Below are 19,825 nucleotides of genomic sequence, written 5' to 3'. Positions count from 1 at the left end.
TGACAAAAATGTATGCAATTTCTGTTCATGTATGATCTAATTCAGCAGTTCTCAAACTGTTTGGGCTCCGGAGCCCTTTACGTGTGTAAAAATGTATGCAGAGCCCCAGCGGTCCACTGATTGTATGTGTTGTACCTATCAATGTTTCCAGTTTGTCAACCTTGCGGAGCCCTTGGAGATGTCTCGCGGAGCCCGGAGCACATTTTGAGAAACACTGATCTAATTTATTTTGTTCATCCGTAACATTCGAATACATGAAAGTTAGTGAAACCATGTTATCACAGTTCCTTTGATTGTGGGAGTATGTGTCAGTTTATGTTTCCAACCTGGGGTCATCTACATCCTCAGATGATTCTGAATATCCATGTAGCAATAGTTGTCAAGAATGCTATTTCCCATATTCCCAGTGAGAAGGCTCCATCCTTTTCTTTCAAATATGAACCTTACCATAGTTGTCTATTCCTTTTGTCATATTGAGGTGTGTTACACTACATTTCTACACCTTAAGAAAACTTGGCATCTTAGTTGGTTCAGAATGCATCTGCTTGTTTAAGAGCATTGCTTTCAGGAATTGATTACAGCTGTGCTCTGTAATATGCATTGGCTTCCTTTTTTTTTTTTTCTCCCAGGATGCAATTTAGGGATTTGTCTTTTTCCTTTAAATGCTATGTGCTTAAATGATTTGGGTCATGTGTGACACAACAGATGTTGACAGTTGGGGCACTGATGATAACAGCATCCCTGTGTAAATGAGAGGGGAAATAGGAATGTGAATGGTTAACCAGTAAGTATCACCCATTCTCCAGCCCCCCACCCATTGTAGGCAGGTGGCTGCTACAGTCCCATTGGGCCTGCCCCAGGCTGGGGGTGCTCCAGCTTTACCGCAGAAGCTTCTGGCCACAGTGGGAGGGGAGAGGGGTGTAGTGACCCCCACCAACAGTGTTTAATCAGTTAACCAGCCAAACATGATGTTTAATCAGTTAACCATGATGGCTAATTGGTTAACCGTGATGATTAGTTGGCTGGCTAATTAAATGGGATTTTACATCCCTAATGGGAATATAGCTGGCATTTTCAGTGACAGAGCTTACTTCCTCTTCACTTTTGGGCTTTGTCTACACTACAGAGTTCATGTCTCATGTTGACCTAACTCTGTAAGTGTCTACACTAGAATTGTTGCTCCCACTATTATAAGTTTGCAGTACACCGACCTAATAATGCAACTTCCGAGAGAGGTATAGCACTTAAATCAGTGTAGCTAAGGTGATATAGAATCCGTGTAGACACTGTGTAACTTACATTGCCTGTTGGCTGTAAGCCCCATATGGGACCCTCAGGTGGAGTCCTGGGATGAGGCTGACTGCTCAGGGTGGAGGTGGAATACTCCAGCTGTGCCCCACGCAGTCAGGGGGAAGAGCTCCTGCTGAGGATGTATACCAGCTACAGAGAAGGCATAGGACTGGTCTGTACTACGAGCTTAGGTTGATGTAATCAGTGTTAGGCTGAATTTGTATTGTGTGTTCATTGACCAGTCCCTCCCTCTTAATGGGCTTTTAAAATTGACCCTTCTACTCCACCTGGATGAGTGGAGTAAAGTCTGAGGCAACATTTGTGCCTCAAATTAAGGGCAGTGTAATCACAATATATTGTAATGCAGAGTTACTGACCTCCAGGTGATGATATAATGGGCTCCATTGTTACCACTTTGAGCACTTCGAACTCCAACGCTTTTCAGCCAGGTGACCAATAAAAGCCCTGGGAACTTTTGAGTGTTCATTTCCTGTTGCAGCAGAGTGGAGCGCTCGGCAGCACAGCTGAACTTGCTCGCCCACAGTCACACACTACCTCCAGCATGGAGCGTTTGTGAGACATAGGATCTGATTACTGGAAAGAGAGGAGCAGTCTGTGCAGGCAGAGCTCTGAACCAGCGAAAGAAACACTGATATCAATGCCAAAATGGAATATGCCATGGTGGATAAGGGCTACGCCAGTTACAGCGATTCTGCTTGACAATAAAGGACCTTAGACAAGTATAGCACAGGGCAAGGCTGGTTCTGAGCCACAGACCTGGGAAGCTGATGATATGCATCCATAACCACCAACAACAATATTTTCATCTGATAAGGCATTGGGACCCTAAGCCGGAATTCCAATCTGCTGCAGAGGTTGAGAGCTACCCACAGTGCATCACTTTTTGAGTGAATACATCCCATGGCAGTGAGGAAGTGCTCATTTGACCAGAGCCAACTCATGGGGACATGCAGAATTGCATTTTTTAAATAAGATGCTCAAAGTTGAATTAAATAAAATCAAACTAATTTTGTAGTGTAGACATGCCCATAGTGTTGACATGAACCACTACATAATTATGAAGTGGTTGTATATCAACCTAACGTAGGTAAACTGAGTTTTGTTGTGAGTTTTGTCTGGCCTTTATCTGGTAGAGCCCAGATTTATGTAGCCTCGAAGCACACTGCAAGGAGATTTGTTCCTGACTTAATTTGAGAGCAATGTTAGTACTGAGTTGAGATTTTCTTGCTAACATTTTATTTATATATTTTCATTAATGTCCACCATCCTTACCCAAAGGGCTCACAGTTCAGTATTGTTCCATTTGCTATACTGTGTATATTATAAACAACAATGGTGCATGCAGTGGTTATATGCTCCTGATCAGTATAAATAATAAAGATGTTAAGAAGTGGGTAATTTGCTAATCGTGTAGTCAATAGAATTTTTAACTATACAATTAGTTGATAAAGGATGGCACTTAAAGCACTCAGTTCTGGCTCGTGCCAGGTCTGGGAGCTACCCCCGCTGCAGCTCTGCATTTAAAATGTGGTAGGAGCCAGGCTCCTGCCCACCTGATTCTTACTATGTTTTAAATGTAGAGCTGCGGTGAGATTAGGTCCCCCCCCCCCACTGTGGCTGAGCATTTAAATGCGTATAGTCGATAACGTTAATAAGCTTTGCTTGTCAGTTAATCAGTTAATTAACTATACTGTTACATTCCTAATAAATAATAAAAGTAATCTAGGTTATTAGTTGCATCTAGTTGTTTGCTTCAGTACTGTCCTCCTGCAGTTCCATTTGTATGTTCGTTATTTGCTCCAAATCTGCTTCCTGTACTACAGTGGTATTGAAATGCCAAAATTTATTATTTTTAGTTTAAATGCTGGCATGATTGCAAGTTTTTAGGTATCTAAAAGGATGTCACAAGGAGGAAGAAGGAAAAATTGTTCTCCTTGGCCTCTGAGGATCGGGCAAGAAGCAGTAGGCTTAAACTGAAACAAGGGAGGTTTAGGTTGGATATTAGAAAAAATCCAGGGTGGTTAAACACTGGAATAGTTGCCTAGAGATGTTGTAGATTCTGCATGTCTGGAGAGACTTAAGAGCAGGTTAGATAGACATCTATCAGGGATGGTCTAGACAGTACTCGGTCCTGCCGTGAGGGCAGGGGACTGGACTCGATGACCTCTCGAGGTCCCTTCCAGTTCTAGTGTTCTATGAATCCTATTTTTTAAGGTTTAAGTTTTAGCCTTTAAGGCATTAACGGGGTAAATAAATACAATTTAAATAATCATTTGGAGATATGGCTACTAAACAGATGTCAGAATTCAAGTGGGAAGAGAAAAAGTAAATAGTAATCAGAATGATGTAATTTTTCAGGTTTAATAACTCTCACTTTGGATATTCTTTATTTGACCTGTGTATATGCTTCAAAACCAAAAAACAATTTTGCTTTCAACCAATGGTCTGTGACGCATGAAAAGTGGCAAGTTTTTAATCCCCACAATTTGTTTGACCTTGGTGTCATTTATTTTATTAATTGCAAACTATTTGTGTGGGATCTGTAAACTTAATAGCTTTTCATGTATATACTGCAAGTAACTGAACTTTTCATGACTTATCTTTTTTAAATTTAATTAAATTATTTTCTCTTATTTACACCCACTCTATGGGTATGTCTACACTAGCCCCCTAGTTTGAACTAGGGAGGCTAATGTAGGCATTCGAAGTTGCAAATAAAGCCCAGGATTTAAATATCCCGGGCTTAAGTTGAATTTTCCCAGGCGCCGCCATTTTTAAATGTCCCTTAGTCCAAACTCTGTGCCCGCGGCTACTTGCCGCACTGAGTAGGTAGTTTGAATTAGGATCTCTAGTTCCACAAGGTGTACCGGTAGTTCGAATTAGAGATCCTAATTCGAACTACCTACTCTGTGCCGCGTGTAGCTGCAGGCACGGAGTTTGGACTAAGGGACACTTAAAAATGGCGGTGCCTGGGAAGATGCAAATGAAGCCTGGGATATTTAAATCCCGGGCTTCATTTGCAACTTCGAATGCCTACATTAGCCTCCTTAGTTCGAACTAGGGGGCTAGTGTAGACATACCCTAAGTGTATTGGATTAATTCAAACCCCTTTATTTTTCATATCTGAGTAAAGATTTTTACATTGTAAAATGTGCAGTTTTCCTCAGTAAAATTATATGCATTAATGCTGGTATAATAATATTTAGTTCTTAGCACATTTTACTGATAGCTCTCTAAGTGCTTTACAAATAAAAGTGAGCATTGTTATCCCCATTATACAGGTGGAGAAAATTGATTAGAGAGAGTCTCACTTATTAAATATTGAATATTGTGAGCAACTGTGGAATCTTTAAAAAATGTGCATGCTTTTTTGGATTGCTCTCTATTAAAGAGCTGTCTGCGGTATTCTGTTTCCTCACCTAAAATGTATCTTTAAGATCCTTGACCACAATTATATATAACCTGTACAGCGATATGATTGTGTGGTTTTGAAGAGACCTATCGTGCTTAAAATACAATAAAAACTGACCATTGACTAGTAGGATCAAATGACTTTTAATACATTTTACTAAAGTCAGGCAGAACAATTGAAACATTTATCAAGAAAGAAGAGTTCATTTGATGTCGAAAATTAGAATTAATGGTTTATTGGGAATAACTATATATCAGAGTCATGATGTAAGAAGGTTGTGGGAATTGTGAGATTCTCCTCTTTCCGAGGTCAATAACCCTTTTGTACAGCTTTCAAAGGAATTTATTGCAAGTTTGTTAGGGTTTTGCAAGACCAGTTCACAAAATTTAAAGTAAATAATAGAGCTGTTCACTGGAAAAACATTTGTTTGTCCCATGGGTAATTATATTGTAGAAACAAAATTAAAATGTTTTTATTTTACTTAATGTGAAATTCACACTTTCTGGGCTTCCAGAAAATGGATTACATAAGGAGTGTAACTTAATCAATGTTCTATTTAATTAATGCTAGTTCTAATTTTAAGTTCATACTTTAATTTTTCTGTTACTAGGCAAATCAAGAGATTCCCAGTCAACCAAAATTGATTCTGAAATTCTGCCGAAAGTTACCAAAATGACAGTGTCTGGAAAGAAACAATCTATGGGATTTGAAGTTCCAAGGTAAATCAACCCTTCATAATTCAAGATACTTTAACAGTTGTTCTTTCAGACTGGTGCACCTGTAGCAAGTTTATTTCTTTTTATATATTTTTAGAGTTTTTAGTGTACACTCTGCAAAACTAACCATCTTGGCTTCTTGTTTGACTCATAATTACTTTCAGAAGAAGGCATCTCACGTTGTGAGTTTAACAAATCCTTTCACTATGAATAGTGTAGAGATATCAACTAGTCAATTATTTAAACATCCTCTTCGTAGAATGCTAACGCTAATCTTTCTGGAGGCTAGTTTATTTAAACATTTTCTAAATGGAATTATGAGACAATACATTAAAACTGTAATTGATTTTTCATTGAAAGAATGTAGCGTAAATATGAGAACGTAATTTATGGGGAAAATAATCATTTCAGGCTAACTGCCCTCCATTGCACATACAACTTCCATTAATTTAAGTGAGAGGACTATGCATATGATATCGGAAGGTAGAAATTGACCATTTTTTGGTGTATGTTTTTTAATATAATACAGTGATTGGGCAAAATTGGGAGAGGCAGTTTAAATTAGAAGTTGTTGAGTAGTCTTTCTTTTCACAGACTAAAAGTGGAACAGTTTAAGAAAACAGTTCTGAAAATAATTTCTAAGTTCAGAGAGCTGAACCGTTAACAGTGAGGGTCTTACAGTTGTTGCGCTAAGTGTCATGTTACAATAGAATTTCCTATTCTTTCTTGAATGTATTTAAAATAAAGCTAGTGGAAGATTTAGTTTTAGAAATTTACCAGGAATAAAGGGAGAGTGAAGTTGAGTTATGAGAGCATTGTGTGAGATACTAGCTTTCTTCCATAGTAAAACTCATTAATTTAATAGAAAAAAGATTTAGCAGCATTTTAAAAATGCTTTAATCAGAAAAAAGACATAAGTACCATCAGAACAAACTGCTCTGCATAGTGGATCAGAGTATACAGCTCTGTTCAGGATGGATCATTTTAGAAATGAGTCTTAATGTGCTTTTTATCTCTGCTAAGACTGCCAAGAAAGTTTCTATTATAGGATTTTCTATACTGTCCATTAGTGGTATAAGAGCTTATTGGTTACCCAAGTGGTTACATGCAGCTCATGATCCAACTCCAAGGGAGCTGACTGCAGCTCCGTGCTGCTACCTCTGATACAGTAAGTGGGAGCCAGCTCCCAGCTTCCATGGAGCTGACTGCCATCCCATGCGGTAGGTGCCTGTAATTATGCAACTGCTGAAATTTTCATTTTAACATCCCTACTGTCCTACTGGGTAATTCCAGTCTCAGTGGTGGTTTTGTAATAAGGTATTAAATTATGTGAAATGTGCAGAGACCATAATTTTGTATGCCACTGAATATTCATCAGGTTATAATGACTATTTTTAGGTATTTACCTAGAGCAAAATATAATCTGTGAGCTGAAGGCTGACTCCAACATGTAACTCCTTGAGCCTTTCAAAATCCTGCCAGTACTGCTGGTGAATCTGTGAAATAGTTAAGATATGACCGGTAACATACATCAATTTATAGTAACCAGTGACTATGGTTAAAATCTTTTCCACGTTGAAATCAGTTTCAAAACACTTGTTGACTTCACTATAGACAGAAGATCGCCCTCCCTCTCTGGAATATCTTATGGCATCCTTTATAGTCCATGGTTCAGCATGGGACGTGGTAAAACTCATAGCTATGAGTAAAAGTTTCGAAGAGAAGAAGTCGATGTCAGTGATAAAACTTTCCATCTTTCAACATTCCTGTAGGGACGGTAGGAATAGCTTGTTTAAGTGCTCAACAAAAGTTATAATTAAAATGTTTCTTCATATTAAAAAAAATAAATTTGGAGCTGACCATGAATGTACCATCAGTTGAACAACAGCCATATTTTGAGTTCCTATGTTGTTCATTTTGAGGGGAAGTCAGGTAGATAAACTGTGGAAGACTTCTCCTTTATCCAGAGGCTAAAGTAAATTCTGGATAGGCAGCTGGTAGTTTATTTTCTTCTTGGAATAAACAGTAGTTTTGGTAGGGCTGTCTCTATTCCTTTTTCCTCTCTAGTGACCCTTAAGTGGAAATGTATATGCTTCAGTTTTATATTATAGCAGTCCTCAGCTCTAAAGCAGCTGTTTGTCATCCAGCTGGGTTTGAATGCTCATTGTTCTGAGTGAGGTTTAATTTCTCATGCAGGACTTCCTTTAAAATAAATAGCAATATTATAGAAGTGATGCAGCTAATTAGTATGGGTGAATGCTTTGTTCTGTGCAAAAAGCTACCATTATTTGAATGGAGGCTGCCATCTTAATGGAGCTTTAGTCTAGTGGAGTCATAGAAAGGTCATTATTATGTAAGATCTGAAGAGAATCTTGCTGGCAGGCGAGAGAAGCATCTTGGCAAACAAGGAGCACTTCTCAGAGAGTCAGTCAATAAACATGTGTGTCCTTCTCTAACTTGATACAAAATGGACAGTTTAGTCTTTAGGGTGCCTAGTGGTGATGCCTTCAGCTAGACATTGAGTGGTCAGCCCAAATATTAGAGTGTGTCTAGACTACAGGGTTTTTTTCGAAAAAAGTGGCCTTTTTTCAGAAAAACGTCACCTGCATGTAGATTGCTGCCACGTTTTTTCAAAATTAAATTGAATTAACACGGCAATTTTTTCGACTGCAGAAAACCTCATTTTACAAGGAACAACTCTTTTTTTCAAAAGTGCTCTTTCAAAAAAAGGCGTTATTGAACGCAAACCATGCTTTTTCGAAAGAGAGCATCCAGATTGCCTGGGTGCTCTTTCAAAAAGTGGCTCTCTTTTTTGAAAATACTGGTTGCTGTCTAGACGCTCTCTTTGGAAGAGGCTTTTTCAAAAGGTTCTTTCGAAAAAGCCTCTTTTGAAAGAGGCTTGTAGTCTAGATGTAAGCTTAGTGTTGCATTACAAACTTATTGTTGCTTTGCAGCTGTTACACATGTAGTTCTGAACTTGAAACAAACAAGCAACCCTATTTAGAGTCTCTGTATTACACTGTTTTCTTTTGCAGTAGTTTGTCCTGGAATATTGAAAGCCTAACGGTATGTTATTTGAGATTGGGAGAATTACTCAATTTATTTAATACCTATGAAAAATCCTCCATTACCTCTTTTTAGTCACTTTTGCTATCAAGGTTCCATTTATAAATGACTTACAAAGGGTAAATAAATAGATTAAAAAAAATACTCTACGGAGATGAGCAGCATGTGCATATAGCCATTAGTGCACTGCAGTATTGTACAATGTTAAAACATTTTATAAATATTTCATTAATCCTTCATAAACTCTGTAATTGGAACGTTAGTATAAAGTATGATTCGTTCTTTCTTTAAAGAAGCTTATTAAAATGTGATAATTATGGGCTGTTACGAATTGCTTCTGCTCATCCAGAAATATAATTTATGCTATCATGTGCTGACAATGTCCGTCTGCTATGTACATTGGACAAACGTCTCAGACACTTTGCCAAAGAATCAATGCACACAAAACAGATATTAGACAGGATCACAAAGAAAAAACAGTTTCTTGCCATTTCAACCAGAAAGGGCATTGTCTCAATGACCTGATTACCTGCTCAAAGACCTTTTAACACCAGACTTGAAAGAGAATCCTCTGAATTGTCATTCATGCTTAAATTTGACACTTTACACCTAGGTCTTCACAAGGAGGCTAATTACCTTACCCATTACAAAGATAGCTTCCCCAATTATCACCTCTAATATCATTAGCTCACAGACATTTACCTCCCCCTCCCCCCATCCCTCTTCTGTTCTGAAATTTGATTTGTCCTTTTCATATGTGTTCATTTTTTTTTATTGGCTCCTTTGGTATATATGGTCATGCCAATTTTCTTCCACAATTTGATCTGAGGAAGTGGGTCTGGCCCACGAAAGCTCATCACCTAATAAACCATCTTGTTAGTCTTTAAAGTGCTACATAGTCCTGTTTTTTTGTTTCAGCTAGACTACATATCTCTTGCTATTATAGAGTTCTGGTTTTCTTTCTTGGGGTTGATGGATACTTCAGAAGGAGTATCCTGGAAAAGTGTGGTTTGTTCTTTTGACAAACTGCTGCTCTGCTTCACTAACTAAAGACAATATTGCCATTCTCTGTGTATGAACTCATGAAAGAAACCAGAGCAAATATAAGCAAGTGACGACAATCATTTCAGCCAGGCTGACCAAATTTGTACAAATATAATCTGGAGTGGGCAAACAAATGTGAGAGCTTCCTTAATAAATTTAGGTTTCCCAAAAAGAGCTTGCTATATAAAAGAGGTTTAGTATCCATTATGACTGGAAGATTACAAAGAATATTTAACTTAAAAGTCACAAATTGGTGTATGCAAGCATTATTTAAGAGAACCCTCAACTGTATAAGCACTTAGATAATGCTTTGAGTATAGAGGTTGTTGAAGCTTCTTTTCCTTTAATAAATTAATGAAATAGCTTAATTCGATTGTGTTTGAAACGTTCATTTTTCATAGAGTTTTGCTTTTTGCCTGTTTAGAGGAAAGTTTGATCAATTTAGACAAATTTAAATACACGTTATAAGATTCCAAATCCTGAAACCAGTCTTGATTACAGGAAGAGATCCTTTATAAGGTTCTCAGCTGAAGCTCTGTGAGTATTTGGTCCTATGATGCATCATCTTAATGCTTCTGTTCACATCATGATGATGCATTAATGAGGATGATGTCTCATGTAGCAGTATTATCATATGTTTGATAAAATGTCATTGTGGTGTTTCCTCATCTAGCAATAACGACATCGTACCTGACATAATTTTGGGTCAAGATGAGAACTTGGATCAGAATAACTGAGCCCCTTGCTCTGTTTTCCAGTCTATTCAATTTATCCTGCCCTGTTTATAATCAGGTCCCCCAACCTATTTGTCTGACCCTACACTTTACAACGCCCATTTCTCCTTTATCCCATCTCCAATTGCACCATCACTCTCCATTCTGCTTCTCCAAACCTAATCCTTGAATTCCAAAATTTTCCCTCCCCATATAACTGTTAGGTTCGTACCCAAACCAAAATATAAGTACACAAATGAAGATCTTAAGATTGTTACCTTACATGCTTTCTTTCCTTTTCTTGTTTCTTTATTCCTTTTCTATCTTGCACGAGCTCCTCAGTGTACTTCTTCTCCATTCCATTGTTCTTTGTTTCTCTTCCTTTTTCCCTCACCATCTTTTTCCTCGCCTCCTTTCCTCTCTTCCCTATTGTGCTTCTATCTCCTTTTCCAACCCATGCAACTAGTGCTGAATGATGGGAAAGGGAGCCTGGTGTGTCACTCGAGTTTCCAAATATTCCTTTATAAAAATCTTTCCTTTCCTGTGTTTCTCAGTTCCCATCATGCAGTTCATGCAGAAGGGAGATGAAAGATTTTGTTTAATTGTCCCCTGTTTAGATTTGCCTTACCAGGGGAGGACAATCTGGGGAGTCAAGCAAGGTTCTTTGTCATGTGGCAGCAGAACTTTTTTTCTGGGAGAACTTTCAACAGTAAGCTTTTTTCCCCCACTAATTTGAAAGGGAGAAGTCGCGCCCACCCTAGACTTAGCATTCTGTTTTTAAATTCTCCTACCCCATGGAGTGTGAACTGTAGATAAAGGTAACTTATGTGACTAGGAATGTAAGAGTTAAACCGAGTAACCAATAAACCGATTCTTATCGGTTCTAGTTACTGGTTAAGCTCCCATGGGAGCCTACAGCATTTAACCGTGTAACTGATTGAATTGTAATACTGAGAAATTAAGACTTCCATACATATTGTTAAGCATATAAAAAGGTTATAACTTTTGATTAATTTTTGTATTTGTTCATTGTGCTAGATTTTTTGTCTTTGCTCTAATATTTGGGTAGATTCAGTATGAAAAATCTCTGGAACAGTGCCTGAAAATCTGCAGAACTTCTCAGTTCTACTTTTGGAGTTGCTGTAATTGCAGTTTCATATAGTTTCTTCACTTTTAACTTTTGTTTTAAATTCTCATGGGAAATTGTGCAGACAATAAAGGGGGAGGTAGTGGGTCACTATCTACAAAGTCAAGTTTGACCTTTTTTCTGATGCTAGAACTTCTCTCTAGATCTTTGAATGTCAAGACTTCAGGAACCTAATTTTGAGACAATATAAAGAATATGCATAAGTGTTTTATGCCCCGTCTGAAACCACTGGGTGCTAAAATTGTGAGGTATAAATACCTGGGAAAAAAAATCAGAGGAAAGGCTAGAAGAGAGTTTTAATCTTGGTGGGAAAAGCATGATAGAGGTTGAACCTATATAATCCAGACTTCCCTGGTCTGGCAATATCCAGACTCCGTGGCTGAAGCACTCACAGGGAAAAAGCGGTGGGCCTGGACCATGATAGTTGCCAGACCAGGAAGAATGGAGCAGCAGTGACCTAAGCAAAGGGAGTCCTGGGGGGGAGGGGGGTGTCAGCTGCTAGTGCAGCAGAGTTTGTGGAGCCATAGCACCCTTGGAGGCTGGAACAGGGGAGCCCCAGTGCCCCGGGGGGCAGACGGTCAGGAGTGGAGGGGCTAGCACTGACCTTGCCTGATCTGGCAAATTCCCTAGTTTGGAACCAGTCAGGTCCTGAGGGTGCTGGATCGGAGAAGTTCAACCTGTACAAATAAAATGTGTAAATATTTAACTCCGAAATAATGCATGACTTCTGTCAAAACTGATTTGGCTTACTTTATGATTTCTGACATTTTAAATCTTCTGTTCAAGTAGTAGGAAAAGCTTTCTGATTACAGTGCTCTCTGCATTTGTATTTGGTGTAAAAAATTTATATATTTTGTTTTATGAAATAAATGTCTAAACAGACAGGAATTGGGGAAGGTGATTTTCAATGAAATGACTCAGAGGCATAGCTGTGTTAGTCTGTAACTTCAAAAACAGCAAGTAGTCTTGTGGTAGCTTAGAAAATAATTGTCATATATAAAATTGTCATATATAAAATAATTGTCATGGGCTTTTATGGGCAAAACCCCCATCTGAAGAAGAGGGTTTTGCCCAGGAAAGCTCATGGTACTATCTATATTTTTGTTAGTGTCAAAGGGCCAGGGCTAAACTTGATATAAACTATGCAACTCAAGCTACACAATTGACGTAGCTCAAGTCGAAATAGCTTATTTCAACTTTGGGCATGTCTACAGAGCAGTTATTTCAAAATAGAGCACTCTTCCCCTGACTTCCCTTACTCCTCATACAATGAGGTTTACAGAAGTAGGAATAAGAAACCTGTTATCTTTAATTTATTTTGAAATAATGGGCTTGCTGTGTAGATGCACACTGTTATTTCAGAATGACTGATGTTATTCCAAAATAACACTCCTGTGTAGACATGCCCTAAGGTGCCACAGGACTACTCATTGTTTTTGAATGAAATGAATATAGTGCTGGTTTATTTCCAGAACAGGCATTGTATATACTTAACATAATATATATTTAAGTAACTTTTAAAAAATGAGGTTCTTTGGGACCCAAAGCAGCATAGGTCCTAGAATATTTTCCAGTAAAAGTAAGCATAGATAGATGGCTGCTGTATTTTTCTGTAGATAAACTACTTTTAAATGCATGTTTTGATGACCCACTACTTTCAGATCTTTAAGCACGTGAAGTGAAATATAGCTTCTTCAGTTTAAATTACAAGGAGGATTTATTTTGTTGGAATGTGATGAACACATAAGTTCTAACACACACACCTAAATGGGATGCAGTGGGCATGGAGGTCTTTAATGGCCATCAAAAATGTTTATTATGTGGCAGCTTTACAATCCCATTCAAAGGTAACTGTCCCAGATGACCTATCCAAGAGTCAGTATTCACTTAGTCATAGTTCCTTTAGCTCCTAGACCCCATTCTCCAGGCCACCTACCTAAAATTCCAAGACCTGCTTCTTTCCCACATTCTCTTGCATTCCCAAGTCATGTTTCCTGTGACAGAATTCCCTGCAGTGTTCCACTGACCAGACCTCCCATCCTGTGACTTCTATCCCTGCTCTGGGATCTACTCTAAAGTATCACTATCAACTCTCTTGTTGGGTTCAGCTTCTCTTAACTAGGTTGTTTTTCCTCTTCTTTGCAAGAGCTAATGAGTAAGCTCTCCTTTAACTCACCAGGGTACCTCAGGTCTAGCCAGTCCTTATCAACCTTTTGCTCTTCACAGATGCTTTCTGTACCAGCTTGATGCTGCTGCTGCTCCTCCTCCTGGGTTTCTCCTTTCTTCCTCAGGCACCTCTCACTTGTCCTTTTCCTAACTTTGTCAGCTCTTTCCTCTTTTAAGCCCAGTTATGGGTACATTGGTGGTGTCTCTCTTAAAAGGCCAGTGTCTCTGACATGCTATATTTTGAAGTAATTGTTCAAAACACTGTAATTTTGGTACTTTGATACATTTGGACCATTATGCTATGATATATATTGTGTAATAAGGGCTTTCATTCATATCTTGCTGTGTGCACTTATGCCTTACCATTGATCCCATCCTTGTTAACCAGGTAGCTTACACACAGGAATACCGAATCATAGGGTTTTTTTTTTTTTTTTTTTTTTTTTTGGTCTGAATCTCTGTCAGCAACCATGGGAATTTTTTCTGTCTTTATTTTTTGTTTACTGTGTTTGGCTTTTCTGTGAGGGTCATAAATATTTGAACAACGCTTATTAATGAATTTATCCTCAGAACACCTCTGTGAATTAGGGACTATAGGCTTTATTTTACAGATGGTAAACTGAATCAAAGAGGAAGTGATGCAACCAGGGTCATGCAGTAGTTCCGTGGTAGAACTGGGTGGGAAAAACCTACCATGCAGATGTCCTGTAGCCTGGGCCATTGCCTTAATCATCTTTCCTCCTCTCTTTTATTACTAATCCTAACTTTCCCAATACAGCTCTCCATAAACATGGCAACTCTGCTGACTTTTGGGAAGGCATTGGAGGGCTACTAGCGCTTGAGTGATTTAGTCTGCATTCATGCAGCAAAGTGGGTGCATTATCAGCCCAAGGATAAGCAGCACTCAGGTTTTAATCTATACCTCAGGAGTAGTCCACCCCAGTTTGATGAGAGATTCTTGTGTATGAACAGGAGCCTGGTTAGGAACAACTGCCGGGTAAGAGTCCAGGTTAATTCTACGGTAAAGACAAGCCCTCGTGAGTCACTTCTCATAACTCTCTCAACATCAAAAGAAGGGGCCACGAAGAAGAGGTTTCTTCTGTCTGAATTTCAATTAGTACAGTGGGTGCTTTCTTATTTTACTTTTGTTCATGCTGCTTTTCAGGCAGGATATTCAGAACCTGTATCTGTCATTTGTGTCTGGTTGTTTATCACTTCCATTTCAGTAGACTCTCACTATTTAGCAGAGATTCTTAATTTGAAGGGTTGGACTGTACGTAAAGTGATACTCCATTTGTTCTCTGATGCTGTAGGGCTTCAATTACTTCCCTATAAATCCTGGTTTTCTCTTTATTTCTCCTAGTATGATTGTTGAAGAGAATGGCCATAATTCTAATACACCCCCAAAACGACCATTATCTGAAGAGTCCAATGTCACTTCTGGAGTAATTGAGATGGTCTCTAAACCAGCTCTTTCATCCCAGACAATTCAGATTTCAGAAGAACAGACTTCAGTTCCTACTCCAGTGAAAAAACCTAGCAAGACAAAACAACAAATAAATGTGAAAGCAGAATTGGAGAAGAGACAAGGAGGAAAACAGCTTCTGAATTTAGTGGTAATAGGTAATATTTTTTTCTTTATTTTATTTCAAATATTTTTTGGCCAGAAATATGTGCTTGTTGAGTCTGTGTGTGTTGCAGGAGCAAGATATGCCTCTATTTAGGAAAGAAAATGTCTCAGATTGCACTGAAAATCTCTTGCCCTTGTAGAGTATAACCACTTGTCATCTTCATGGACTGAACTACCAAGTAGGCCTTCTGCCCTTCCCCATATCTTGTCAAAATATAGTATACTTTGAAGTGGACTCATCTTTTTAGCATTTTTCTTTTTAATTTAAGTTTGGCAAAACAGAGGTCATTGTCAAACTTCACCCATTTCTTCTCTCTAGATAATTCTTGTCTGCTGCTATGTATGATTGTTAGACTCTGAATTGCATGAGCATGAAACAAAACTTCAGGGCATTAATTCCCATATCTACAGTTGAAACAAAATACAGGACTATGTAGCACTTTAAAGACTAACAAGATGGTTTATTAGATGATGAGCTTTCGTGGGCCAGACCCAAATGGGTCTGGCCCACGAAAGCTCATCATCTAATAAACCATCTTGTTAGTCTTTAAAGTGCTACATAGTCCTGTATTTTGTTTCAGCTACACCAGACTAACACGGCTACATTTCTATCACATACCTACAGTGTGTTTCTTTTCCAACTGTATTATGAAGTCTAAAATTTGTAGTTTAATAATACCGGTCTAATATTTACTTCCCTTCTTAGGACATGTTGATGCAGGTAAAAGTACTTTAATGGGTCATTTACTTTACCTGTTGGGCAATGTGAACAAACGAACTATGCATAAATATGAGCAGGAATCCAAAAAGGCTGGCAAAGCTTCATTTGCTTATGCATGGGTGTTGGATGAAACTGGGGAAGAAAGAGAAAGGTAGGCAAGTTAACGTCTAACATGAATTAATGTTTTCTCTGATTGTGACGTCTGTTACTAACTGTCATTATACTGATTAGCTATGTGCTACTTAAATATTTTAAGAGTAAAATATTTGGTAGAAAATATTTCATCCTTCGTCTACTTAGAGGTATGCTATTGAACGAAAATAAGTATCTTGTCTTGGCTATAGAAATGGAATGCCATTGAGAAGTTGGGTATTTTTTGTTGTTAAAATCCTCAGTATGAAGAGCTGATACAATTTGTTTGATCAAGGCACCAGTGCATGTGAGGAGTTTAAGAAAGGTGAATTTTTTGTCTATTACATCTGACTTGTTAAATTAATATTAGAACACCCTTTGAAATGTCTCTGCCAGCAACATATTAAATTGAAATAAAATGTGTAAATACTTTTTCTGTGTAATGCATTTTTAAATTGTATTACAATGAGGAGGAAGTAATGTGGATAATTTAAAAAAATCATAAAGTCAGTTTTAAAAGCTATATAAATTGGATCTGTGGACAATAACCTTCTGTGTTCAGAAAAACATGAACTAAACAGTAATTTTAATATCTTACCACAGTTTTTGTGGTGTTTGTCAGTATCTTGGGTTTCATTTAAAACCACAGAATGAAATTTGTTTATCTAATGTAATTGTATTTTTATGTCATGCTCATCACCCATGGTATCATGGTATTCAGGCTCCTCTGGTTACAAAGATAACCTTGAAAATGTAAACTGATACAGAGAAATGGGAGTGGGGTGAGCTGCAGAGAGACTAGCTTTTTAAAAAAAAATGAAAGAGAAATGAACTTTAGTTATTTTCATGAACACTGCAAAACTTCTTCAAATACCAGTCTTCCCGTACATATGTTCAATACAGGCTTTTGTTTGAAAAGGACAAAAATCCAATCAACCAAAAATCTTTGTTGCAGACAAAAATGTGAAAATGTTTTTTGTCTCAGAACTTAAAATCCTGAAAATGGAATTTGGCTATCTAGTAATAAAATATTTTTAAATGTTGCTTTAAAACTAAAGTGTTATTAAAGATTAGGATGAATATGTAAACAATGTCTTTGCTTTTATTTCTGTAAATAAAAGAGCTATTCCATGTTTACAGGAAACTTAAATAATTTCCGCCCTCAAACCAGGCTAAGAACTTGGATTATTTTTCCCTCTTTTTTCCCCCCACTTTCAAGCCTATATTTTAAAACTAAAGAGTTCTGAAGTGCTCCTTAAATATTTAGATAGTGTTTTACTGTCATTTGGTGTCTCATGGTTAAAAAATGGATAGGACAAGGCGATTTCCCATAGATGCAGTTTAGTCAAATTTGGACTTGAGTCCAGAACTATTCTGCCCTTTTTGAATCATAACAGGCAGATGTGAATGATGTGACATTTACAAAAGTATATCTTAATTCCTATAATTATAGTCAGTAATTTTTTCTTGATTGTGCTTTTGCTGCTGTTGATCCCTATTTTTCAAGGATGGAGAACTTCAAAATACTGACTTACCAAATGTAACAGCAGCTTTGTGCTTTGCTAGTTAATTCAGAACTGTGTTACTTGTTCTTTGATTTGAGGATATAATCTGTTATGGTATGCAGCTGCCATATTTTCAGCTTCTAGGACTTCAACTGTTTACATATTGTTCTCTTCTTATCAGCAATTTTTGGCTAACTATACATCTCCTCTCCTACTTGGCATAGCAGAATTAGATTTGGATATCTTTATACATAGCAAAGAACCATATAAAGGGGAAGAGTAAAACTTTTCTTGGCAACACATGTTTTCTTAACTTTTTCAAGATGAAATTCAGATGCAGATAGATAGTTTGTCCAATAAAAGGAAAAGTCATGCCACAAGTAGTCTCCTTAAACTGGCCAAATTTAGTATATGTTCAAATAAACTAATAGTGGCTATGGTGTTCTGATTTATTAAGTCTGCTATTTAATAACTGTTTCTGATGAACTTGACAAGCAGTTGTAATGATGTGTGTTTTATTTAAGGGGAGTAACAATGGATGTGGGCATGACCAAATTTGAGACAAAGACTAAAGTTATTACTTTGATGGATGCTCCAGGCCATAAAGATTTCATCCCAAATATGATCACAGGAGCTGCACAGGTAGTAAATATTTCTTAACTGCGCGTATCAAATATAATGTGTTGTTTTATAACTTAGTATTGTACCTTATTTAAATCTAACCTTTTAAACAACATCAATTCCCCCTCAAACCCTTCCCCCCCAGAATCTTTAACAGTTTCTATATATTACATATTAGCAGATAATCTTCTTCTGTTCAAAACATCATACATGTAAATGTATTTTGTGCATCCTAACCTTTAAAAAACGGGGAAAAATAAGTCTTTCATTTTCAGGAAATTTTAACTTTTTGGGGAGGAAGGAGAGGAGCAGGGGAGAGAGTTTTGAGAACTGAAACCATAGAATCATAGAATACTAGGACTGGAAGGGACCTCGAGAGATCATCGAGTCCAGTCCCCTGCCCTCATGGCAGGACCAAATAATGTCTAGACCATCCCTGATAGACATTAATCTAACCTACTCTTAAATATCTCCAGAGATGGAGATTCTACAACCTCCCTGGGCAATTTATTCCAGTGTTTGACTACCCTGATAGTTAGGAACTTTTTCCTAATGTCCATCCTAAACTCCCTTGCTGCAGTTTAAGCCCATTGCTTCTTATTCTATCCCCAGAGGCCAAGATGAACAAGTTTCTCCCTCCTCCTTATGACACCCTTTTAGATTCCTGAAAATGGCTATCATGTCCCCCCTCAATCTTCTCTTTTCTAAACTAAACAAACCCAGTTCCTTCAGTCTTCCCTCATAGGTCATGTTCTCTAGACTTTTAATCATTCTTGTTGCTCTTCTCTGGACCCTCTCCAATTTCTCCACATCTTTCTTGAAATGCAGTGCCCAGAACTGAACACAATACTCCAACTGAGACCTAACCAGCGCAGAGTAGAGCGGAAGAATGACTTCTCGTGTCTTGCTCACAACACACCTGTTAATGCATCCCAGAATCATGTTTGCTTTCTTTGCAACAGCACCACACTGCTGACTCATATTCAACTTGTGGTCCACTATAACCCCTAGATCCCTTTCTGCCATACTCCTTTCCAGACAATTGCTTCCAATTCTGTATGTATGAAACTGATTGTTCCTTCCTAAGTGGAGCACTTTGCCTTTGTCTTTATTAAACTTCATCCTATTTACCTCAGACCATTTCTCCAATTTGTCCAGGTCATTTTGAATTATGACCCTATCATCCAGATTAGTCGCAACCCCACCCAGCTTGGTATCATCTGCAAACTTAATAAGCATGCTTTCTATACCAATGTCTAAATCGTTGATGAAGATATTGAACAGAGCCGGTCCCAAAACAGATCCTTGTGGAACCCCACTTGTTATGCCTTTCCAGCAGGATTGTGAGCCATTAATAACTACCCTCTGAGTATGGTTATCCAGCCAGTTGTGCACCCACCTTATAGTAGCCCCATCTAAGTTGTATTTACCTAGTTTATTGATAAGAATATCATGCAAGACCGTATCAAATGCCTTACTAAAGTCTAGATATACCACATCCACCGCTTCTCCCGTATCCACAAGACTCGTTATCCTATCAAAGAAAGCTATCAGATTGGTTTGACACGGTTTATTCTTTACAAATCCATGCTGGCTGTTTCCTATCACCTTGCCACTTTCCAAGTGTTTTCAGATGATTTA

The 19,825-nt window shown here is 37.9% G+C and overlaps 1 protein-coding gene across 2 annotated transcripts in view; it reads left to right on the top strand.

The window, feature by feature from the left end:
- The window catches only part of HBS1L (HBS1 like translational GTPase), a 113,295-nt gene that overhangs the window by 68,947 nt on the left and 24,523 nt on the right, over nucleotides 1-19,825 (top strand). For both annotated transcript variants that reach the window (XM_075924222.1, XM_075924223.1), the window contains exons 5-8: nucleotides 5,334-5,442; nucleotides 14,939-15,198; nucleotides 15,912-16,077; nucleotides 18,088-18,205. In XM_075924222.1, the coding sequence (XP_075780337.1) occupies nucleotides 5,334-5,442; nucleotides 14,939-15,198; nucleotides 15,912-16,077; nucleotides 18,088-18,205 (653 nt within the window). The remainder of the gene's footprint in view (nucleotides 1-5,333; nucleotides 5,443-14,938; nucleotides 15,199-15,911; nucleotides 16,078-18,087; nucleotides 18,206-19,825) is intronic.

Source organism: Pelodiscus sinensis, chromosome 3 (assembly GCF_049634645.1).
Source record: "Pelodiscus sinensis isolate JC-2024 chromosome 3, ASM4963464v1, whole genome shotgun sequence".
NCBI lineage: Eukaryota > Metazoa > Chordata > Testudines > Trionychidae > Pelodiscus > Pelodiscus sinensis.
Note: the sequence above shows the minus strand (reverse complement) of the source record. Positions and strands in the feature narration are given on the sequence as shown.